The sequence below is a fragment of the Aulonocara sp. 'chitande type north' Nkhata Bay genome, linkage group LG19, assembly GCF_057382095.1.
Source record: "Aulonocara sp. 'chitande type north' Nkhata Bay isolate Kocher_YH1m ecotype deep benthic linkage group LG19, A_spYH_male_GT1.1, whole genome shotgun sequence".
Classification (NCBI taxonomy): domain Eukaryota; kingdom Metazoa; phylum Chordata; class Actinopteri; order Cichliformes; family Cichlidae; genus Aulonocara; species Aulonocara sp. 'chitande type north' Nkhata Bay.
The window spans coordinates 31785459-31809985 of record NC_141362.1 but is presented as its reverse complement, the minus strand read 5'-3'; the positions used below and the strand labels follow the sequence as shown (position 1 = coordinate 31809985).

The window sequence follows — 24527 nt, the reverse complement described above, 5'->3', positions numbered from 1 at the left end:
CAGCTGGAAGTTTAGAGTGTTTACACGAACTTGTTGAAGGTCTATCCAGATTTAAAATATATTACTTGAGAAATATATGACGTTATTTACAACATTTATTTAAACGTAGTTGAGTTTATATAAAGATTTAAAAAACCGGTTACTATTTTTATTTTATTTTTTTGTCCAACATTTTATTTTTTGAGTCAGCAATCTGACTCAAACTGAGAACTAAAGCCCCAGATACTATTAAAAATGTAACATTATGTACTTGACTAACCCGGCATGAAGAAAGCAAATTGACATTGTATCCCCCCTGCAGATTCGGAAGCCTTTCCCGATCGGGTGAGGGTTAAAATCATTCCTGGAGATTTATTCCTCAGCCCATTTGGAAGCTTGCCATCCTTCATGTGTGTGAGGTATGACTGGACCTGGGGCAGAATGCCACGCTTTAATCTCATGTTGCACTGACCGGAGCGCATGGTCTTTTGGGGGGTTGTTGACTCATGACGTTGTCATGACCCCTAAATACGTCAGATTGGGCAATGTAATAAGAGGACGGGTTTATGCTGGGGGAAGGTGGTGCGGCTACTTATCAGCTTCCTTAAAGTTCCCTTTCACAGGGCTGGAATGGTTAAGAAAACTTTAGGGATGCCAGGTTTTTGACAATAAATAAATAAAAATCCGTCAACTGGGTCATTTTAGAGTCACGTCAGCAATTTCTAAAACCATTTACTTTTTTTTAAAAAAATAAATTGAAAAGGCAAACGTTTATGCCTTCAATAATGCCAAACATGAAGGATACAACATCATCTATGAGACTAATCCCAAACTTCCTCTTGAAGATGACTGATTTAAAAAAAACACACAAAACAATTGAGCTGATAAAATATGGACTAAGCCGAGATCACGTGACTCGTTTGGGTCATAAATGAACAGGTATTAGTGAAATGATTAAACATATACTCTGGCTTAGGCTACACCACTGCGCTTTTTCTGCGATTGTACGAAGCAATGCAATTTTAAAAAAAATGCCTTTAATGATTTTTGTTTTTCTCAGGTCTGTGATACATGAAGAGCTACCCTTGTTTCAGGCTGGACGTCTATCACCCTGCTGAATGGATGGAAATGGAGTTCGACTAACTGGTGTCAGAGGTGCTGCATTTTGGCTCATCTTTTAAAGTTTGTCTGTAACTGCATTTGTTTGCTTTAGCAGCTCGAGCTCCGCTTTTCATTTATAGTTGCACATTTACATATAATGCACCGTATTATGGTCGTGTCTTCTTGAAACATGTAAACAAAAACAAACAAACAAAAATCGCACTTTTACTTTTTCCCCCAGTACGCACTCAGCTCCCTCTCCCTCCCTGCCTGCCTTCTTTCACTGTTTCTCGGTTGTCTGTGGGCTAAGGGAAACTGTTGAGGGGGCGGATAGTCTTGATTTTCTCTACATCGTGCTTAGCCAATAACTGCTGTGCACATCTCAGCTGGCAGACATTTAAAAGGGAGACAGTCCGGCGCTGTAGCAATTTGTATTAAACCCCCTGGCCCCTGTCTATGGAGCGCTTAGTCTCCCACCCATCCACAGTCCCACCAGTGCACAGTCGACACCAGTAGGTACCTATCATCTTGAAAGGTGCCGCAGTGAAGCTCGAGGACCAGATCATCGCACTTGTAGCAGCAGTGTTGCATAGCAGGTATTTCTATTTGTTTTTTAAACATCATGATATATAACTTATAGAAATGGTAAAACTGCATGCTTTTCTATCTCTTGCTGCGCAAGTGTGGAGCCACTAACGGTTTACAGGACATGTGACATGGTTTATTACAGTTTTTAGATAAATTCGGCAGGAATATTTTGGAGAATGGATAATTATGGGAACATAATTATATTATTCTGTCATTTATTTGGACTGAGGTGACTCAAATGAATGACTGCTTTTAAACGTCAGCCTCCTTTTCATGTTGTTTCAACAAAGAAGAAATGATGGGGAAAAAGTTCCCTCGGTGCGTTTTTACGCAGCGTAAAAACTATGACAGCTGTGCGTAACCCATGCAGAGCCGAAAACTGTGTGAGTGACGAACCATTTTCTTTTTCTCTACAAGGATGGCCAACTCCACGCATATCTTCTACAGTATGGTTTTCATCATTGGGCTGCTCTCCTCTCCGGTGGATTCAAAAAGAAACAGAGGTTCACAAGGCGCCATTCCTCATCCTGACAAAAGCAACCCAAACGAATCGGAGCAGCAACCGCAGACTCCGCAGGCGGGCTCGGGCTCTCGCCAGAGGCCGGGCTCATCCTCACCCGCCGACGAAGTGCTGGAGTCCAGCCAGGAAGCTCTACATGTGACGGAGCGCCAGTATTTGAAACGGGACTGGTGCAAAACACAACCTCTCAAACAGACCATCCACGAGGAGGGCTGCGTCAGCCGCACCATCATCAACCGCTTCTGTTACGGACAGTGCAACTCCTTCTACATCCCCAGGCACATCCGGAGGGAGGAGGGCGCCTTCCAGTCCTGTTCGTTTTGTAAACCGAAGCGTTTTACCACCATGACTTTCACATTGAACTGTCCGGACCAGCAGCCGCCCACCAAGAAGAAGCGCATCCAGCGCGTCAAACAGTGTCGCTGCATATCCATAGACCTGGACTAAAACACAGCGATTATGTGTGTGTGTTTCATGTCTTCTTTTTCTTCTTCTTCTTCTTAGTGGACTTGATAGCTGTCTCACAGCCAAGAAATTGTGCTCGTCTCCATCTGGAGATAAGCACCGCACACGCTGATACTTACGTCTCTCCTGTACAGCACGTGAGCCAATATGGACATGCAACTTAAAACAAAATAATAAAAAAAAACGTCAAAAGCAACTTGTTACACATCACCAGACTAAAAAAAAAGATCACTGCACGGAAACTCTTACTTGGAATGGGCATGCTTTACGCACGGCTTCCTCGCCCCCACAGGACTGCAGAACACCGGTTTTATTTAACTGCTCCAAAACAGTCCTTGTGACTGTTAAACGTCTCCGTCCATCCTGCATTTTACGCATATATGTTTGCTAAACTGGATGTTTCCACTGTGTGGAATTTGATAGGCGAACGACTTTATTTGTAAAAGGAGAAAAATGATTTTATTTCGATATTTCAAGAATCGTTCAAGGTTAACCTAATTGATTTCTGTGAATTTCGAAGTCCATTAGTGAAGTTTTCTTTCTATTTTATTTTTTATTTTTTTTGAAGTTGTGAGCTTAGTCAAATATAGAAACTATGGCTTCTGAAGTTAGTTTAAATGGAAGTGTACAGTGGTGGCTTATACATTACCGAGGTGAAATAGTTGTAAAATGTTAAGCCATTTTTGATGTAACCCATTTGTTTATTCATTTGATTAAATTATCCACGAAAACTAAATAAATGGATGCTGGAATACTGCGAAAATTATCTGCTGTGTTTAAAAAAAAAAAAAAAAAAAAAAAAGCTGAATCCCTCCATTCACCGTTTCCTGCTCCCCTCCTGCACCGAGCCAGGATCTTACCGAGTTACTCGCATTCAGACCCTGGAATATATTTTAAAGTCCGTTTTGGGAAAAAAGCTGCAAGTCAGCTATTCCAGCGATCTGCTGAAATGATGGGATTCAATTTCACCGCATCTGGTTACAAGGCTCGCAAATCTGTCAGGTTCTTAAGGGAATTCTCAAGTGTAAATGAAAAGATGTTCTACTAAATGAACATATTTATAAATAAGTGGGTGATGGGGGGAAAATTTTAGAACTAGAGGCTTTGTTCTTTAGCCAGTCTACAATAAATACGACTGATGTATTCAGTCACAGTTTGCATTACTTTGGTTCACATAGATGTCAGTTACAGTTGAGGGAGGTCCCAACATTTCATTAAAAAAGGGGAAAAAAAATCATTTGGAAATTTTCTGATTCTTATTTGATCAACATAAAGTTTTTTTAATGAATATGTAATAACAGTTTTAAATCTCATTCAAATTATTAAAATACCAACCTCATCCAATTTTACATCCATTAAACCGATGTTATGAGAATTTCCTCCCAATTATTTTATTTCAGGAGATTTCCAGGAACTGGCACAACTTCTGACTCAGTTTATTGAACAGTCTGGCTGAATTATGAATCATCGAATGACTCAGGTTCCTTACATAAATATCATATTTTCACAGCGCGGGCCTAAATCGAGGCGTTGACAGCAGAAAACTGAAAGAAGCCGCATTAACATATCTTTCAAAGTCCACGTCTTCGTCCAAAATAAGCCCCACTTATTCAGCATCCCACAGTTTATTTCTTGAAATTTAAAACAATTCCATAAAATTACAAAGCATTCACATGAGAGCTACTGAAGGTCACATGAACCAACATACATACAGTAGAGGCTACAGCAATTCCTTGGTCAGCATCTGCTCATTTTCTTTATTTTTTATGTTTCTGGTTTTGTTTTTCCAACTCCTCTGGAGTAAAATATAGCAGTTTTAAAGTTTCGACTTATATAGATTTGTATACAAAATAAATGGCACAAGTGAAAGACTTTGGAGGGTAAAAACAAGTAATCGATCGAAGGGGCAGTTTATGGATAGTGTGATGATGAAATCTGAGGTATAACATCTCGCATGGCTCCAGGTGATCATCTTAAATGTTCACAGTACCCAAAATACAGTCATCATTACTCCAAAATATAAACATTAAACTTTCTGTCTTTATTCTGTGCAAAGCACTCGACTTCCATGAGCACGCTGGAAATCTTTACAACATACATTAAAAAAAAAACAAAAAACCCATGAATCAACTGACCTATCAAGCAACTTCTTAGTCAATTCAGTTACCAATCAAAATATACAAAACAAAGCTGTTTTTTTTTCTTTTTGGCAGGGGGGGGGGGGGGCATAAAATAATTATTTTGTTACATAAATACAATTTTCTTTAGTGATACAGGAGCATAGCTACATCTTACATTAGTGAAAATAAAGCATGATTTTATTACACTTTTTCTATTTGTTCAAAAATAAAATAAGATTTCATCATGAAGAAATATAATTTATACATTTTCTAACGGGAAACGTTACTCTTGCATAGGAAAAAGGAGGTGCAAAACAGTGAAAGACAGCTGCAAAAACAACGCATGCGGTCAGCATGGGGGGTAAAACGACGTGCAGCAACATACAGCTAAAGCAAGCAGCTTAAAACTGTGTTGGGACAACGTCATGTACAGCATTCACTGAAGGATTAATAAGTTCTCTTTAAAACTGCAGGTGAGCCCAAAACCTGTTGTGTCATTCAAAACTATTACTATTATTTTTTCTTAGTCCAATTTTGTGTGAGCCGAGGCTCCGGGCCACATTTGTTGCCAGCTTCTGCTCTCCTCTGGCCGTCACCCAGGAGAGGTCAGTCTGGTGCAGTACAGCAAAACCTCACATTCTTACACATAGGCCCCCCCGCCCCTTTTAAACACGCACTCAACTTCTAGACGACGTGTCTTCGTCCGCACTTAAAGCCCAGCATAGATAATCTATCATATTTCCCAAAGCTGTACAGTCCCTGCCAGTTCTACTACATGACATATTTACAAGAGTTTTAATGAGCCGTGGTGAATGAAAAGCTACCCGCTACAGCGAAAGACACAGGAAAGTTCTTTCTCCCTGCTCCAAGTGAGAGATCTGTTTTGTCAACAGTGATTTTTTTTCTTTCCCAGCAGACACTTGCAGTAAAGCCATATCTGTTTGTAGGTCGACAACAACGTCTAAGAAACACAGCCCGCGCTGGGGCATCGTTTTAACACATACGCCATCTGATACAGTTTGGAAAAGAAACGGTTTCTCGTGCTTCGGAAGAGGTCCAGAAGGACGTTTGTGGATGTGTCAGCTGGCTCTGCTGTGCATCCCGCTGAACCCTGGAGACCTTTCACAAGCTGGGCACTCAGGGGTCACGCCATGCTGCATGAATGAGGTCAACCCTTTGGCCTTTATGACTCCCCTCGCTGCGGCTGCGGCGGCCAATCGTCTTCGCTAACTGGGGTTGTGCCAAAAAAGCCTCGAAGCGAAGGCGGTGGAGAACAGGGGAAGGGGAGGGGATGTCCAGTGCTGTTAGTGGGGCACAGATACGGTAGTGGGAGTAGTAAAAGTCTGACCATGTTTTATTGTGGGTCCGTACGGTGAACAGAGGGTAGGGTCCAGTGCTGCTGAGGCAGGTGGTAACTGCAGGATGGATGGGCCCCTGCACCCTTCCTGGCGCACCACCGCCGGTCCGTGCTTCTTCTGCTCTGCCACTTATCATTCTGCTCAGCTGGAGGACACGCTGGCTTCCTTCTGTCGCAGCCTCTCCTTCTGTTGGCAAGAACCACAAAAAGATTCAGCGCATCGATTTCAGCTGCGACACAAGAAAGAGCGGCTTTTGGGAAATTCCATTTGGTCTCTGAATACAGATCAGCTCTCACCAGACTGTTGGCATTGATCTTCTTGGTTTCGACTCTCTTCTCTGCTGTGATCTTCTTGATGTTTTCTTGGGCTTCCTTCAACCTATGGAAAGAAGAAAGAGACCAGCAAGGCTCAACATTATCAGACAGTTAAAAGAAGTACACAATGAAACACAATGAACCAAGTGTAACCAGATCAAATACAAAGCCTCTCATCCTTGCACTCTTGTGAATTTGTTTATAAGAGCAAGACATTTAAATATCTTCCTGGGGCACCACAGAGCCATGCAGTGGCCCCCCAGCCACACAAACACACACTCTCTCTGATCCACTCTGGAGTTTGCGGTCAGTGAAAGCCCTTTAAGTGGGAATGAGCAGAGAATGACAGCAGCTTGATGAGATAATGAGGCAACCTTAAAAAAACAAAACACTTGGCTTTTTAATGGGATCACAAACAGTATTTAAAATAAAGTTAAATGTACATAAGCACAATCAGCTGCGAGCAACAAGCGGCACGATTACCTAGTAAACAGGGAAACCATGTGATACTTAATGTGGCATAAAAATGACCACACAGTCTCTCTGGACAGCGAGAGCTCACCGCCTCCTTCGAGCTTAGCATCGCTACGGTGTTTATCAGTTCTCTAATAACACGCAGCCTTTAAACCACCACAGGCCACTGTCCGCTTGCCGGTCCTTTTTCTGGAACCCCCCAGCCCACTACCAATTACGCCTCAGGTCAGAGGAAACATAAATTCAGGCCCCTGTTGCAGGACCAAGGCCTCAGCTACTCCCCCATTCACCTCCTCTTTGATGGCCTCCCTCCTTGCTTTAATTACAACCCGGCATCTGCACATCACCCTTGTACAATTAGTGCTAATTTGACATGATGTCCAGAGGTGTTAAGCACCAATCCAAAGGTGACAGAAACAAAGAAGTCTAATCTGAAATGATTATGTTTTGAGTCTTGCAAAGTTTTACATTCCCTTCCTGACATTAGTTTTTTTTAGAATGATTATTTCTAGCATACTCACAGAAAACAGGGAAAATTCAGTCATTGTTTTTTTTTAAAGATTGTTGGATTATTCAGTAACCCTAATAACGCCCTTCCTGACTCCTTTCTCCTGATTTCTTCTGAGACTTAACCCAGTAGTGGTACCAGCTCACCTCTCCTTGGAGATGTTCTTGCTTTGTCGTATCCAAGTGTTCTTGAAATCGTTGCAGAATTCGTACCAAAGCATAAAGATGTAACTCGGAGCTACTTCTTTCTCCCCGGACTTTGGCTTAACACCAAAGTAGTTCACCACGTCCTGGAAACTGTAGGGAGGGGTGGAAACACAGCAAAGGCTCAAACAGTGTTGTCTTATCACACATAAATAATCTCAGATTTTGACTGAAAGTATGTTTTTGTGAACTAATCTGGATTTTAAACAACATTAGAAAGTACAAGGCAGTTACGGTATGTAAACCCGTGAAACCAGAGAGAGCGAGAGAGGAAAAGAGTTTAAAATAGTAAAATGTAGAGAGAAAATGATGGATTTAGAGTCAGCAGGAGAGGTGAGAAACAGAGCTGGAAGGAGAGCGTCCACCCTGCTGGGCCACAGGGGAGAGCCAGTAGCGGCGGCTCCATTATCACATTGACCTCCACAGCCTGCATGGGAAGACTGCCAGAAGAGATGAAGACAGCCAAGAACAGGCTCCTATTCCTCCAAACACACCTTCTGTCTCTCTCACAAACACGTACGTTTTCACATATTAGTGAGGACTTTAAATTCACATATGCTTTTCCCAGCCTCCTACCTTAACCACCAGAAATGAATGCCTAACTCTAACCATAACTTAAATGTAACTTCAGCTGTAAAACCATATTTTGAGCCTCAAACATGCCTTCAAATTTGTGAGCTCAGCATTTTGTCCCGACAAGTGACTGTTGGTCCCTACAAGTATAGTGGTCCTAGAAACACATTTAAACAAGTATACACACGACACACACACACACACACACACACACACGCTACTATGGAACTCACAACCACAAAAACATGTTCACTGGCAGACAAATCAAAGACGGGAATGCACGCATAAAAACACAAAGACAAATCAGAGGAATAAATGTAGTCTGGATTTTTGAGGGTGTTTCTACTCACTGAGCTACAACACTGTTTAAGGCCAGCTCCTCAGCTTAATTCAATTGTAACCAAATCTGAAGTCTTCGCAAGGCTCTCAGCGGCACACACGAGGCAAGAAAAGCAGCCTGCTGCTTCAGATTCCCCCTTCTCTAACCCAAACATGAAAGACATTTTCTGGCCTGTGCCTGTCCAAAAAAGGGGGGTTGATAAAAGGGAGCCATGATTCAAGGGATGCTCTCCTGTCCCACTGACGCCCAAATACGCTCTGACCTCCAGATGCTAGGTGGCTTTTGTGCGACACTAATCTGAGACAAGTTCACTTGGAGTCAAATGGTGCACAATATGGTGACCAGACGGCCAGCTACAAGTTTGGAAAAAAAGAAAGAAAAGTTTTTGCATGAGTCTGCTTCCCATTTCCAAGTGATGCGTCATTTTTGCTGGGATGCACAAAAACAGGAGAGCGCTGTAGATCATCCTGTAATCTAAAGAAGCAGCTAGAAGAAGAAAATGTTCCAAGATGTTTAGATTGACCAAAACAGACGTGCTGTCACAGGCAGCTTTGTTGTCTGCTCTGGCATGACGAACTGGGTCTCTTCTCCACCGGCTCGTCTCTTGACCCTGGGTCATCATGTCAAAAGCGTGCACTTAATCAGAGCAACAAGCTTTTCTTTTTAGCCTCATGAGCAAGCAGAAACAAGCCGATACACAAAGCCTCACTCAAAACAGATGCAAACACTCTCGCACATACCTAGAAAACAAACAAAATCAAGCGGACCTTTGTTCATTTTGCCATCGCAGGCTGATTTCACTTTTGCACATATGACGACATGTCAGTAATCCACGCTATGATGCCATTGCCGTGAGAGGGTTTTACTGCAGCGCCCACAGCTCAGCATTCCTCACTGACAGCTATAAAAAAAGACCCATTACAAAACCATGAACAGACGTGAGAATCAGCAAAGTATTTAGACAGGCAACTCTGCATTCCTATGTTTTGGCAGCAAAAAGATTACAGGCGTGTTCCCCCGTGTTGTTGGCTGATTCAGCAGAGGCACAAAGCGGAGGCCATCTTTTCATATGTAATGACGGAGTAGAGTAATATACCAACTAACAGCAGCAAAACCATAACTGCACAATGACTATAGAGTTGGCACTTGGGCCAAATGAAATTGAGCATGATGGGGAAGAAGGAGGCTTAATGAGACGGAACTGAGGACAGAACCAGAAAACCTCAGTGGAGCCCAAACACGAAGCAGACAAATTAGGAGTGCATGTTGAGGAAAAGGCTTCAGCGCTCACTATGGACAGATGAGAGGAAAAAAAAAACCCAAACATTTTTGCTAAATTAGTTTTAAGTTACTTCATTAAAAACTCACAAGCCATTGCATCTTTTTGTGTGTGCTATTTTAACTGTTAAGCTGCTCAAATGTTGCAACTTTTTGCTGTGCTCCAATCACATTTCAGGCGTCTAGGCTGTCTAGCATACATGATTGTTTACTCTATAAGTGGTTTTATTGGGTCTTCATTAAGTCTGTTGACTTTTTTTAAATGTATAAAAGGCATACTAGGGAGCAAATGCAGTATATAGGGCAAAAACAGTTGCTGTACAATTCCAATGAGCTTGAAAGTCAGTGTTTATTCAACCCACAGCCTCTGTCAGGAAGCTTCCTTGTCATTTCTTTAAGCAGTCTTCAGGCTTCTTGAAGGACATTCAAAGTTTTCTTCGTCCCACTCCTTTTTCAGGCAAGTTTTGTTTTTTGTTTTGTGTATTTTATGTTCAATATAGGTATTTGTTGTGCCTGAAAATGAATAAATAAATGAAATGAATGAAATGAAAGTGCTTCTTTGGATATCGTCTACCTTTTCTTTCATTCTCTATCAAAATGATCCCACGCTGTCTCAATAATGTGGCGGTCTGGGTCAAACCATTACTGATAGAGTTCCTTTGTTTCTTCTATGTAGGCATGCTTGTAATGCCGAGAGTTTCCTCACAATTTTTTTAACGACACACTTAACTCATTCACTGCCATTGACGTCTATAGATGTCAATTACGTTTTTCAATGGGAGGGGCTAGAATACAACCTCGGGCAGCTTGTCAGTGAACATCAGACTGCTTGAAATGTATTTTTCACAAAAAGCTCGTTTTCTCCCTTTTTGTGGTCAAAACAGGCATTTTTGGTGGAACCCACCTCTCTTCTACAGCTGATTACTAAAGAATGGAAAATGGTAGAAACAAGCTTTTTTTTTGGATGGAAGAAGAGAGTCTGTTCTTCATTTTGGTAGGTTCAGCGTTTATATGATCATAACACACAGTTTTCTGTGGCTCTTCAAAAATGAGTAAAAATGCTCAAAAACCCTGGCAGTGAATGAGTTAAGCTAACAGCTCTTTGCTAATGACCATGTTGGTGGTGCACAAATACTATTTTATGTTGGTGGTGCACAAATACTATTTTATGTCTGTCAAACTGTTTTATCTTTTTGACAAATTAAACAAATAAAAGCAAATGATGTGTTTTTGCAACAGGCTGCTGTTTACAAAGTGCCTAAAGATGGAATTCCAAGTCTGCTTCCTTGAAAGCAAAAAGAAATGAAGGGTGGCCAAAGTTTCTGCACAGAACTGCATGTGTGTCGATGATACATTTGGTTTATAATTTTATATGTGCGAATTCTCAAAACCATCTTGTTTAAATAAAGGTTACATTAAAAAAAGAAACTCAAACTAAAACCTCATAACTGATGACAGCTGTTATGCAGCTGCATCGCTGTTAATAAAATGTATGTATATGCAAGTATGACAATGATTATGTGCATCAAACATGGTTATATTATATTGAAAGATATCTCTTTTTCCCCCTTTAACAAAAAGCGACAAGAAGCAATAAAGTCCAAATAACAGATGAACCATCATCACCAATGAATGTGAGCTGTGACTCATCTCAGGAGACGGTCTAAGGAGAGGGGACAGATTGTGATGTGCGATCTAACAAAATGTACAAAGTAATTGATCTGACTGCTCTCCGATGAGGGTTGTTTGTTCTTGTTCTGCTGTATGTCTACTGTATCGACACATTAGGTCACTGAGAGAAACAAATAACATGTGTTCACAAGCCTGGTTAATAAAAGCTCAACGTTGTAGCCATGACAGAAGATTCTACACATCTTAAGCCACGAAACATAGAAGATCTGTCAGCCACCTGAGCCGTGAACTGGGTGAAAAACTTCCACCAATTACGTATCAGGCCAAATATGAAATATGGACACAATCCAGCCCTCTGCTGAGTTATAGCGGTCAGTATTGGCCACTTGACTAAAATGTCATGGCATCATCACTTCATCCAACTGGACATTTGCTTGAAATTGTTTCATAATTGCTGCAAGAGTTCTTGCATTACAGCCAAAAATGTGTTTTTTTCTGAGGTCACAGTGACTTTGATTAACAAAATGCACTCGGTTCACATTTGAGGCCAAGTGGGTCCGTGTGCCAAATTTGAAGAAATGTACTTGTACTCATGACGCTTCCGAAAGGTTGCGCTCTCGAGGACGGGAGAGGGCAAAGGACAAGCCGGAAACATACGAGGCCGACATGGAGGCTCGGTGACCGTTAACAGCAACATCTTCTGTGAAATCATGCTCAGGTTTGACATCTAGCCCCAATTCTTGTCAAAATCCTAATTCACATTTCCCAGTCGATGCCTGCTGTGTGTGTGTGCGTGCGAGCTTCAACTCAGAGGCGTTTAAACTCTGAATCCTCATGAGGTCTAGACTGAGGTATTAGGTAGCACTAAGGATGTGTTGTCTATTTCTTTTATTAACACAAGCCATAATCTCAACACTGCTGCTGTTATGCCTTTGTGTGAGGATCCCTCATCCAGCACAGATGTGAGAGCCCACCCAGGGCCCAGAGAGCCCTCTGACGCCCATATTCATCAACGGCGTGTCACTTTTACGAGGTGGCTCTGTGGGAACCCGAGAAAGACCCCTGCCTCCCTCTCGCTCTACCTAGCACCAGTCAGCCAGCCCCCTCTTTAGATGAAATTAAAGGAAAACTTCATTAAAGCTAAAGGTGCTGTCAGCTGCGGGGCCCTTTTGATCAATATTCCCCTCCAAGTTCAACACCTTCATTACAGTGGTGTCACTCATTCACAAGGGGGGTGCAGACAAAGGCACGCGCGCCTGGTTCAACAGAAACATCGCTATATGGCGAGGGTGGGGCCGGGGAGGAGGAGAGGTGTAGCCATTCTCTCGGTGATTATCTTGGCTCAAAGCAGCAACATGAAACAGAACAGCTCGGGGCCATTTGCTGAGTTAGTGTTGTCCAAAGCAATCAACTTTCTAATTGTTTATAGTTTACATTTACTCGCGTCCGGAGCCTTTCGCTTTCTCCTTTATGCACTTTTCTTGATTTATTTTGGAAGCGGGCGAGTTACGATATAAAGCAAACAATCCCGCTCGCTATCCAAACACGGTAAAAAATAATCTATTTGCTTTGTTTGTCTGCTCCACCATCTTTTTCCAATATGATACGTTCCAGATATGATTTCTCTCGGACGGTGAGCTCAGCAGCTGCCGGTGGGTCTCGCGCCTATAAATCAGATGCCTCTCAGAAAACTCTCAGGAGTCTTCTGCACAAAACATGGCAGATAAGAATGATTGGAACTGCAAGGGAGGAAGCACAGAGGATCCAGTGAAAGTACGTGGGTGATAAGCCCAAGACATGTTGCTTAACAGTCTTAAAGATAAATAACTCAAATAATCTCTCCTTGTGCACGTATGAATGTGTGCCCAATCTTCAACAATAAATGTGAAATATGCATCATCTTATACCTGTCCAACGAATGGCCGCCTCACTCATCAAAGTGCTTACATGCCGAGACTGGTGCATCTTTGCAGAATCCTTAATATGTGCATACAGCTATATGCATAGAAAGCATTAGTTATCAGATACCACAAACTTTATCTCCTCATATTGAGGCTTGCTACATTACTCACAGCTGTGTGGCGCCTGCAATCACTAACACTTGGCAAACTTCCCTGTGTTGATGGGAAAATATGATTTTTTTGTTTGTTCCAGTGTAACTTTTCCTCCAACATTTATTAGCTTGTAGCTGTTACAGTGCATTTCCCACCTCTTCTGTGCTGCATTAAGTTGGTCCTCTTCAGCAGAATGCTCCTTTTGAGCTGCAAAAAACACAGAAAGAAAACATTCAGACAGGTCATGGGGCAAAATATGAGGCTTGTGTAGACACTGCTAACCAAATGTTTCATTAAAAGCGGACTCCAGAGGGGGGCGCTGTGTTCATTAATCATCCTCAAAGCTGAGGGGAGAAGAAGAAGGGCTGTGGGGGTTGAGATGTCACTGACGGTGAGCATGTTATCCAAGCAACTGTTAAGCACTTTGTAAAGTCTGACATTACTTCTGTGTGTTTGTGCACGCGAGTCCCCACGAGAGCGAATCCTCACCTCAGCCTCAGGATGGTGGTCCGTTTGCTGAGGTGTGCGTGTCTGTGTGTGTGTTGTCGATGCAGTGCTGAAGCCGGGGTGGAGGGCTGAGCGGAGAGGCTTGGGAACTGGAGGCTCCTGTGGACTCCTGCCATGTAAAAGTGTCTAAATGCAAGGCAGATGTGTGCGGCGGGCCAGGCCGAGGTGCAAGAATTTATCTAGGGCCAGAGAGTGCCTGTGATCTCAGATTTATAGCATTTTTCCAGATTCATCCTTTTTACAATGATGGGGGACCTTTCCTACTTGAAGATTTAAGAGGGGGAAGTCTCCAAAAAATTGTTCAAAGGCAGGTTTGGGGGTCTTCTGGGAGAAGGTGAACTAAAGCCTTCGATCAACCACCCGGTTTACTTTTCATCTCTCTCTCTTTTTTTTTTTTTTAAACATGTATGTGGGCAAGAGGGTTAAGGTAAACCTAATGAAGGGGGGGTGGCAATGTCTGGGATAAAGGGAGGTGGGGGGGGGGGGGGGGAGAGGAGTGGGGCCGTGACCAATGGCGTTAGTCTCAGTGGGGGTCAGGCTGGCGCCTGAGGTACCCCTCTGGTGCGACTTTGCAGAGGTGGCATAGGAGTCGGGAGGGAGGGTTCAGGGAGAGCGAGAGAGAGATTGGCTCAGAGAGGGAGAGGATGTGTGAAGTTTCTCTTCCTCCGCTCCCCCGTGCAAACATGAAACCACTAGTCGCTAACTAGAAAGTTATGAGACGCGCATGCTGAGAAGGACAATAAAGCGAGGCTTTAAAACTCTGACACACTTTTCCAAACTGCCGCTTTACCTCGCAGCCAGATGACAAAGAGATGTAGAGCAGTCTGAGAGGGGATGCTGGAGATATAAAAACAAACCAAACACCCCTTTTCACCCCTGAACAACTCCACTAACAGAACAGAGACACATCTCAAAGACTTTAGATTAGAAGTGGCTCCTTGGACAGTTGTTAAGCGCAAATTTCACTTCATCTACGTAATTCACAGGCAGTCTGAGCGAGAGGAGTTTTGGTTACTGACTCACTAACAACAAAGGAAGCGCGAGGAGGTGATGATACGCACGCATTTTCCGAGGAGAGACGGTGAAACGAGATTTACGCAAGCCGAGATAAAAAAATGAAAAAAGGCGCAGGAATTTGTTTTCAATTAGTCACGGTGTATATTCAACATGAAAAATATGCCAGTGTCAGTATCCCCAGAGGTTTCAGAGCGTCCAATAAAACGGCAAAGAAAAAAAAGTGGTTGATTAGATGTGTTTAAAAAGAAAAAGCGTAACCTGGATTTTTATTTTAAGATTAAACAAAGGAAACAAACAGAGGCATATTCCAGAAAATCAGTATACAGGATGAAATAAATATAAAATTTAAGGTTGGACATATGACGGAGAAATTAAAATAAAAGAACAAGCAAATTCCAGAGGATAAAGGTTACAGGATAAGAGCAATGGAGAATTGTTTATTTTTAATGGAAGTCTCGTAATTATGGTTACATACTGCCGTTCAGGTAGAAAGCCTTTGAGACAAGAGGGCTCAGCTGGCTCACTGCTCAGTTTCTAGAACCACAGTATCCATTTATGCAGGCACCACCAGGCCTAAGGATGTGATCACAATATTAAAGCTACCACTGTTGCCTCACTTCAGTTAGCGAAAGTGGTTTAAATCAGATGTGGTGGATTTCCCTACACTCTTCCTTTTGGGTCATTTCCAGGAATTCTCATCACCCTAAAGCAGGGATATCAAACATTAGGTCCACTCCAATCCACTGGATAGCCTCGGAAAATGTGGAGGGGGGTATACATTTTGGACTTTTTAGTTTTACATCTTTTTCTACTGATAAAGACCTCCCACACAGACATTTATACTATGCCAAAGTAATTAAGTAATGATTAATGAACCACTTAATGACAAAAAAGTTTCAGTTTTTTCACCATCTACTGTAGAAACGTATGTTTTTTTTAAGTGGATCCACAGTGAATACCATAATAAATTTTCTGGAAATTAATACAATTCCAGCATAGTTTGTGCAATAATATACCAGAACTATTTCTGCAGTTTTACACATTAATTTTGTCATTTCTAAGCTTGAAGAGTCGTGCTGAGAGATTTATTTTATTTACAGCAGAATTTGGTTTATCACATAGACGGAGATGAAATTGCACAGCTTATTCTTATATTAAGAAATCTGAAGCATTAAAATGTGCAGTTAAACTCTTTACACCGTCAAAAAGTGGAGTTTTACTGCTTCGGCCCACTTAAGTGAGCTATATGTGGCCCATTGTGTAAAATGAGTTTGACAAGCGAACACTAGAGGACTTTGCTAATGCGTGGGTCAGAAAGGAGACAAGATGGTCCGAGTTTGTCAGTGCAGATCTGCTCCTGGTCCCTAAGAGTGATCCACCGAGGCGAGTCGGCTTTATTAGGCCACAGCTAAGGATGTCCTGCCAGCTTTATGGAACCCACGAGTACATAGGACCCATGTTAAACGCAACGTGATCTCTTCTACAGGCCTGTAGACTCCTGTCCTCATGCTGTCTTACAGGGCACCGAGACGCCCCTTCTCAGCAAGAACAAAAACACCCACGTTCACCAGGAGACGGGTTCTCTACCAACGAGCTGACTGTCTGACGTAGCAAAAAACCCCAAAAAACAAAACATAATTACAGCTCCCCGTTTTAAAAAGGACTCATGCTGTGTGTCAGGGTGAAAACGGGGCCTTTCTGTCTCCCGGAGCTCGGTTTTGCAGCCATCTCACTGGTTGTAAATCATCTCTCCAAATGATTGTTTTATTTTTTAAAACACCTTCACATGAGCCAGGCCCACTCATGAGCACGAGTGAGGGCAAACATCCATTATGGCTATTGGAGGGAAAGGACTTCAGTGTCATTTAAAGGGAGCGGGAAAGATTAAACAACGTATCCCTCATCTTAATTTAACAGCAGCAGGAAATGGTTACTGCTGAACATTTGGAAAGGAAAGCCAAGGTTTACACGCACATCACAATAGTAATTGTACTAATTTAAATAGTAATCTTTGTGTTATGTTTTGGCAAATATTTAGTGTTGATAATGAAGACTGTGGACATTATTTTTGGAGGATTCTTATAGGTAAAAGCAGCCATGTGAAATGAGACATTCCTCAGAAAAAACATCAAATCCACACGTATTTACATGATCATGGCACTTAAGAGTAAAACTACAAAGAAGAAAAATAAGGAACATTTCTTTCCTTGTTTTAGATAAACAGGAACATGTTAACTTCACCCACCAGCACAGACGAATCCCTCCATCTTGTCCTTGAAAGGCTGCAGGTGTTCTTCTGATGAGTTAGCGCAGACTTTCTGCACATCCTTCTCACACGCTAGAAGAAGGAAAGAACAAAGAAAGAAAAAAGAGATGAAAGAAGGGCCTAAAGTGAGAGGTACAGATATACGAATAAAGTTAAAGTTAAAGTGTGTCTATCATTCAGGGCTGAAATTTATTCAACTTGTCTTTCTATGAGTGTATTTTGTAACACATCTCATCTCATTTTAACACAAGGATTTAAAAGGAGTTCTGATTCCTGGTAATCAGGATAAAAAAAATGAACTGACAGACATTAAATAAAAAAAACTTTACACTACATTTGCTTGGAACAACATTTTTTATAATAAAGTTTTGCACATGTAAGTAAAGTAAATGCCACTAGAACAGTGCTCTGAAAAGATTGCAATGCATTGCACCGTTTTTTCATCTTTATAAAATACAAATATTCAGAGTGTAATGCATAGATGTTTTTGCCTGTAATATTTGGCCTTAAACGAGTGCTTACAGTAAGCACAAAGCTGCGCTTTTATTTTGTCCTCTAGTTCCACATTTAAACCAGTTTTCTCACCCATCCTCAGATTTCCCACCCCGCGCCTCGATTTACGCATCAGGCACATGCCAGTTTGCATATTGTCGAGGTTTATTTAAAACTAGTTTACACAATGGTGACCATTTCATTTGTATTCTACCTTCAGCGCTGGCCACATGTGTGAGCGGAGCAGATGTGTTTGCTGTTTGTGGATGCCCCCCCCCCTCTGCCGTGCCAAATGATCCAACTCACACAAGTTCAGAGGAAACAGCCGTGAGTGAGCGTGTTCCATTTCCTCTCAACTGTAACTACACACACACAGACGCCTGGCAAAAAGAACTTTGCACAATCCTTCAACCTGTAAGTCATTAATGGCAGCAATAAATACCTAAACTTGCTTATGACAGCATAGCTAAATAGTTCTGCAACAGAACAAGAGCATTAACAGGTCTGGCCGCAGTCTAACTTCACTGTGTCGCCGCTTTAACATCTCAGTTTGGCTCTCGTGCGTTTGCATGCGGAGCTGCCGCACCTGTAGTCCGGTAAACCCGCTCTATTGCTTGGTTTTATTTACTGGGTGTCTTATTAAACGAGACAGGAAGCACGACATCCCAGCATTAAAACTGAGACGCAACTACGTCAACAGCCGCTCGTTCTGGAATCCAGGGCTCTATTTAAAAGTGGGAGCCAGCAGTTATTCAAATAAAAAGACAGAACTCAGCAAGCACACAAACATGACAACCAAAATATCCTGTTTGAACAAACCACGTTTCCTTAACAAAAATCCCCCGACTCAAAAAGACCCATTAAAAAAAAGTGTTCAAAACAGCAAGTCTACAATTTAGAGGCGGCTCGCTTCCAAATGTGGTCCAGACAGCAAAGGCCGCAAGGAGGAAGCCCACAAAAACACAACAGCTGTAAAGAATAAAAGCCCAGGGCTCGGGTCTGAGACATTGTCTTGGAGTGATAATACATTTTTTGGAAAAAAGTGCATTCAGGAGGAGGACTCTCCTGCAAGCAAATGACTGACGCCATCAGGCCAGAAAAATAAAGCCAAACTTCTGTTAATGGTAACGTGAGTGTAAGTGAGCTAATCGCAAATACGTACAAAAATTAAGCTTAAGTAAAAAAACTAATCTTAATGTTTGCATGCAAGTTTTTTTTTTAAAGATAATGGAGTAATAGACGACTTAATCAGCTCTGTAAATTAATGTAAATTAATAGTCTTCTTGCATTACAAATGCATTTTTTAATCTTTAGTAAAAAAGTATAATGAAAGAAATTTATTTTAAAGTACGCACTGAAATTTACAGCACCTATTTAATGTACTTTAAATGGTTTCTTATAGGTGTACCTAATAATATCTTCTTAAATAAGACTTCTCATTTAAAAGGACGCTGAATAAACTAATTAAATTTAAATAATAATAATGTGAATTACCATCAGAGGTACTGCATATATACATGCGCACCATACACAATTTACAGAGCCAGCATTGGGAGGATGTAGTATAACATAAAAACAGGATTTTTACTCTTTGCTTTGTTGGGCTCTCTGTCCAGACAACAACAGCTCTGCCCTTTAAATCCCAGTTCCCACATCACTGATCAGAGAGCACTGGTTTTATGCATTGCTGTATTTTTTTTATTTTTTTATTGTGATTTGCTTCTAAGACTTTGGTGGACAATGTTTAAGCAGCAAAAAGTAGTAAAAAAAAAAAAAAGCAGCAATATTTTAAGAACATGCATGAACAAAGCCAAAGAGTCATAGGTACAGCAACGAGGAGGATGAACAGAGTTAACTCGAGCAACACTTACAAAAACATGCATTTCTAAGGAGACACTGTTGAATCCATTATATGCAAATGTGAGACTTGCATAATATGAGGTAATGGGCCAACAATTGTGCGTTTAAAAAACAGAAATATTGAAAAAAAAAAAATTTGGGTGGTGGTGATGGGGTTAAGTGGGAAGAAAAACAAACAGATGACAGACTTTTGCTCCATTTTCCAACCCTGTGTGGTTTGGAAAATGGGAGCTTTTGATGTTAACATGTACTTATGATTTTTACTGTTGTAAGCAAGAGCCCCCGCTGAAGCTACCAGGAAATCGCAGCCAGCCAGGACAATTCACGACTACGGAAAGTCGACTTAAAGACAAAGCCTACGAGTGGACGGAGACTCTGCGGAACACCACAAGATCTCAACCATGGCTGTTTGATGGATGGCTCGGTCTCACAAATGTGCCCATTACACTCCACTACCTCCCATTTGTGAAGCTCTGGTTCATGAGGAAGCAAAATCCACCGAAGAAGCAAACAAATGAGACGAGGAGACGCACAGTAAACGAGAGAAAAGATAAAAATCCTCCTCAGAACATTTTAACTCATTTGATAATTAATTTTTTTAAATATTTTAATGTAAGTTATATTCAGAATGTAACAGTGAACTTCATAAACTTTGCTGCACTCTTTTTTCCCCCCAGGAGGTTAAACCAGTCCAGTGCTCCAGCCGTGGCACATTCTAGTTATTTATACCTGGAAAGTGAATTCTCTCACTGATCTCCAATTATCTTTAGTTCCAGTGGTCTGTCAGTATCCAGCTCTCCTTTCTATGGGATGAAAAATGCTATCACCTCTCAGCAAGGCCAGCCAGGAGACTGCCGTAGGGTAAGGCGTTCTCTCTCCTTTCCATCCCTCATAAATCAACTCATATCCACCTAACTACAACTCTTCTCCCTTTTTTGCTGGAAATACAGCACTGACAGGTAGAAGCTTCAGGCAGGACTTTGAATATCAGCAGCAGCACTGAAATATGGCTTCAAGATGCATTAAAAGGAAAAGGTGCTTTTGTCTATATCTTTACAGATATAGACAAACTTTACATTTCAAATGCATCCATCCATTTTTTAGCTCTTTGGGTATGTGACATATGGACCTGGGGTTATCCGGGTCTATGCAGCCATTCTGCAATGTGCTGACAAATTTATTCGTATTCAAAAAGCTAGAAAATCGCACGATTACTTGCAACAAATCAACCAACATAAAAAAGGATCCGATTTTAGAGTAATTTTTGCCTTGTTTGGTCAACAGAATTCACTCATTCTGTTCCAAGCTGAGGCTCCATCGTAAAACAGGCCTCAGGCTAAAGGCCCAGCCTGAACCTGACATTAAAAGGCCATTTAAAATCGGGACACTGTCTGATTTGCCACAGTGATGAATGCCTAACCTAGGCCGGGACTTCTGTGAAACACTAAACTCCCCTGAGCAGCAAATGAGCTCTGACTGTTTCTTTTTATTTGATCCCATTTCATTTGGTTGCATCCCTTCCCATCTGTCTGGTTCAATTATGTGGCCGTTAAAGAGATCTTTTAGTAGGTAGCCGCTGGTCGAGAAGGGAAAAGGAATTCTGGGAAGACTTAAGAACTTTGAGTTGTGCCAAATTTTAATGATAAACTTAATCTTTAGTGCCGAGTTCTAAAGACTGATGCACAAATTAACCACAGCATGGTTTGTCTCACTGGGAGCTCCGAGTCCTACAGTAGGTTTAAGTCCTTATGGCCTCTCACTCATCCCTCTCCCTCTGAGAGCAGCACAGAAAAGGTCATCACCCTCTTCCCAAACAGGAAGCCCCATCAAAAGAGGATCACGTTTCTGCACAAGCCAGTGAAGAAGAGGGCAGCCAAGTGGACGGCAAGCCCTCTCCGGAGCAACTCAGCTCAAAAGCTCAGAAACATACAGTATCCTAAATGTGCCCATGGCCCACGGAGGTGGACTAAGCTCAGCAGGGATGAAGTTCTCACTCTCAGCATCACAACTCCTTGCCTCTGACCCAAGGCTGCAGGGCAAGACACCGGCGACCACTGCAGTCACCACCTGAGGGGTGGGCTGCTCTGCTCGCCAAAGTCAAACAGTGCGAGTAAACCAAAGCGTGATCCGATGTTAGCTTCTCAGTGTCAGGCAGTGCTCTCGATGTGGATGGAAGTGATCTGTGTTAGCTTTATAATTAAGACCAGTTGCTTTCTTTTGGCTGGTTTATAATAGCCTGGCATAAATATTTATTCCTGGCGGCTGGAGAGGATAAAAATGGTGGGAGTCATAGGTGGAGCTCAGCAAACATCCAGAATCCAGGGCTTGCCCTGTGATGCAAATACCCCTAAGGACTACTGTGCCAGACTGCGTTGCAGCAGAGATCAAATACGAAGGCCCTCGTGTTGCATTTATTGTCTTCAGGTCTTCCATTTTTCCTAATAAATGAGTGACAGCTTGAGGTGGGTCTGGGTACTTTAGTAGACTCTTTGTATTTTTCCCTCGGGTCAGAGAGGAGAGGGCTTTAACAGCAATCTGAAAGACGCAGGGGAGAGCTGTGGAGCATATCTAATTGCTTTCATATGCCGTATTATTGGTTGATTTAAATAACGACAGACACAAGGGGCACCGGGGGGCATCGCCTTTAACCTCCGTGTGGCCCTGGCCAAGACTAACTGGCTGCTTGGCTGGGTTACTGAGTGGCTCGGCGCCCAGGACACTACCAGCACAGAACATCAAAAGTGTATTTAATTTTTAATCCCCCTATTGTCCCTCTGATGTATCCTCAGTGACCTGGAATTTGTTTTTTGGGTTTTACTCTAGCTTTAAATGCTGCACAGACAAAGATATAAAGATGCCAAATGTCTTGCCACTAGTCCTGTAACAGGAAAGCCTGTCGTGTTATGATGACACGGTTGTTAAGATACAATATCTGGGAATTGGGAAAGGCTCCCTCGGGCCATTCGAGGTCCTGAATAAACCCAGAAACCTCCCTGCAGAGGGAGGGGAGAGTCCACGGGATGTGCATTTACATTTAAACTGCTCTGGTGAAAGATGGTAATGTATACAATTACGCTGACTGATTTACTGGGGAACAAAGATAACCTAAGCAATAAATTCAATGTGGTAGAAATGAACCCGCTTATACGAGTGGGGCACGTCGTACCGGTCAGATCTTTCTTGAGTTTTCGGAGGTCTTTGGCGAGGTCATCAAACTTAACCTGAGAAGCCTGGAAGACGTTCTGTGGCTCTGGCAGAGGGAACACACTCTTTTCCGTACCAGCATGCTGCAATAATGAAGCAACGTGTTACTTAGGAGACATTTAAAAGCTGTTAAACTTTATTTTTTTTAAAATGATTAATTTACCTCATCAAAATTACGCAAGTAGTATAAAACCACGTAATCCACCAAGTTCATGCGATTGTCCTGAAGAAAGAAAACAGCAAAACAGACAATTAAGGTAAAGGGCATGAATCAGCTCACTAGGATATTACTCTACTTTTATAAGACTTTAGAGCCTTTAACGGTTTTACCCGGCTCTTGACGTCCTTTAGCTTGGGGAGGATCTCCAGCCCAAAGCCATCAGCCTGCCCTCTCGTCCTGTTCCCTCCATTCATATAGTTCCCAAAGGCCAGAACGAGACCTATTATATCCCGCAAACTGTTGCAATCAAGCAACTCCTGACATTGACAAACACAGTTTGTTTGGGGTTAGTTCTTGTAGGCGGACACTTTTTAAGCAGTTTGTTGTCGTGACGTTCTTACTTTGCTGACGTTGGAGATGATCTCCACCTTGCGACGTATAGAAGAGACGGTGTCGAGGAATACCGACTGGAAGATGATGCATCGGGCTCGGCTCGCAAAGTCCGGAATTTGAGAGAGTTCATAGAGAAACCTGAAAAACAAAAGGGGAGGAGGGGCAGAGAGAGGATGAGAAGGAGGTGGAAGAGTATGGGATGTGTTATGACAGAATTAAACAAAACGTCTAACAGGAAGAACTATTTTGGATCCTTGGCAGGCCCAGCTTCCCCACACAGGCTGACTGAGTCAACGTTGCTGTTCGCAGGCAGGCAGCTGCTAGTCATGAGCCGCGCTGCTCGGCTGGGTTTGAAAGGTCCGCGGGGTCGGGTGGAGGAAAGCGGCGAGCGGCGCACGGAGACTGATCAAAGGTAGCTCTGGCCTGATGCGGGACGACTTATGTAAACAGTGCCGTGTCGGAGGGGAGCGGAGTGGAGTGGTAACATCCTGTGTGATTAGACCCTGCTGATGGAGGTAGACACTGAGTAGGGATGACTCAGGAGGCTATAGTGACAGCTCTGGTCAAACATGGAAATAGGAAGGCCAGGCTGAATGGCACCGCTGGATCCAGGCCTCGTTAACTGGCTGGACTGCTTAACCCTGACAAAAACTACTGAAGCAGTGTCCATTAATGCACATTTTTGCACGTACGCAAAGGCTATGTAAAAATGCACACTTTGTGCAGAAACTAATGACGAAGCCCTGAGATAGATATCCATAGCTCTATATCTCTGTATCCTTTCACACATAATCAAATTGGTGAGACCTGATTCAAAACAAAATCTTACTGTTCAGGTTTGTCCAGCAGTTTCACTTCGTCTTCTTTGGATGTCTCATAATGTCTCGTTATCTTTTCCATCTCGTCACTGGTGGCCCTCTATGGAGAGACAATGCAAAGGTCATTACAAAGATGTGGCTCAATACTGTGATGAAATATACGTGATTCAACTTTTTGTTAGAGAAGATTTTAAGATGCATCTGTATAGAAACCTTATTTGCTTCGGTAACACCATATATAGTGGGGGAAATATTGATATTCTGTATCTCGCCATTAAAATGAAGCTAACAGAAAAAAAAAAT

At 42.3% G+C, this 24527-nt stretch overlaps 2 protein-coding genes across 4 annotated transcripts in view; one reads left to right on the top strand and one right to left on the bottom strand.

The window, feature by feature from the left end:
- The first annotated feature begins 20 nt into the window (after nt 1–20).
- grem1b (gremlin 1b) lies at nt 21–2864 on the top strand. 2 transcript variants are annotated; one of them, XM_086275504.1, is made up of 3 exons: nt 21–398; nt 1040–1134; nt 2086–2864. In XM_086275504.1, exon 3 carries the CDS (start codon nt 2087–2089, stop codon nt 2633–2635), a length of 549 nt encoding a protein of 182 aa, XP_086131630.1. In that variant the 5' UTR covers nt 21–398; nt 1040–1134; nt 2086; the 3' UTR covers nt 2636–2864. The 2 variants fall into 2 exon arrangements, with proteins under 2 accessions (XP_086131630.1, XP_086131629.1); XM_086275503.1 differs by having other exon boundaries at nt 1040–1676.
- Nucleotides 2865–4671: 1807 nt separating this feature from the next.
- Nucleotides 4672–24527, bottom strand: part of LOC147307432 (formin) — a 49826-nt gene continuing 29970 nt past the window's right edge. For both annotated transcript variants that reach the window (XM_086275498.1, XM_086275499.1), the window contains 10 exons: nt 24236–24324; nt 23415–23544; nt 23184–23330; nt 23017–23076; nt 22816–22936; nt 17277–17369; nt 13663–13714; nt 7574–7723; nt 6428–6509; nt 4672–6317 (listed from right to left, as the gene is read on the bottom strand). In XM_086275498.1, the coding sequence (XP_086131624.1) occupies nt 6273–6317; nt 6428–6509; nt 7574–7723; nt 13663–13714; nt 17277–17369; nt 22816–22936; nt 23017–23076; nt 23184–23330; nt 23415–23544; nt 24236–24324 (969 nt within the window). In that variant the 3' untranslated portion in view covers nt 4672–6272. The remainder of the gene's footprint in view (nt 6318–6427; nt 6510–7573; nt 7724–13662; nt 13715–17276; nt 17370–22815; nt 22937–23016; nt 23077–23183; nt 23331–23414; nt 23545–24235; nt 24325–24527) is intronic.

What these genes read in the sequence shown, in the direction of transcription:
- grem1b (XM_086275504.1), top strand. Translation starts at nt 2,087, where the DNA reads ATGGCCAACTCCACGCATATCTTCTACAGTATGGTTTTCATCATTGGG.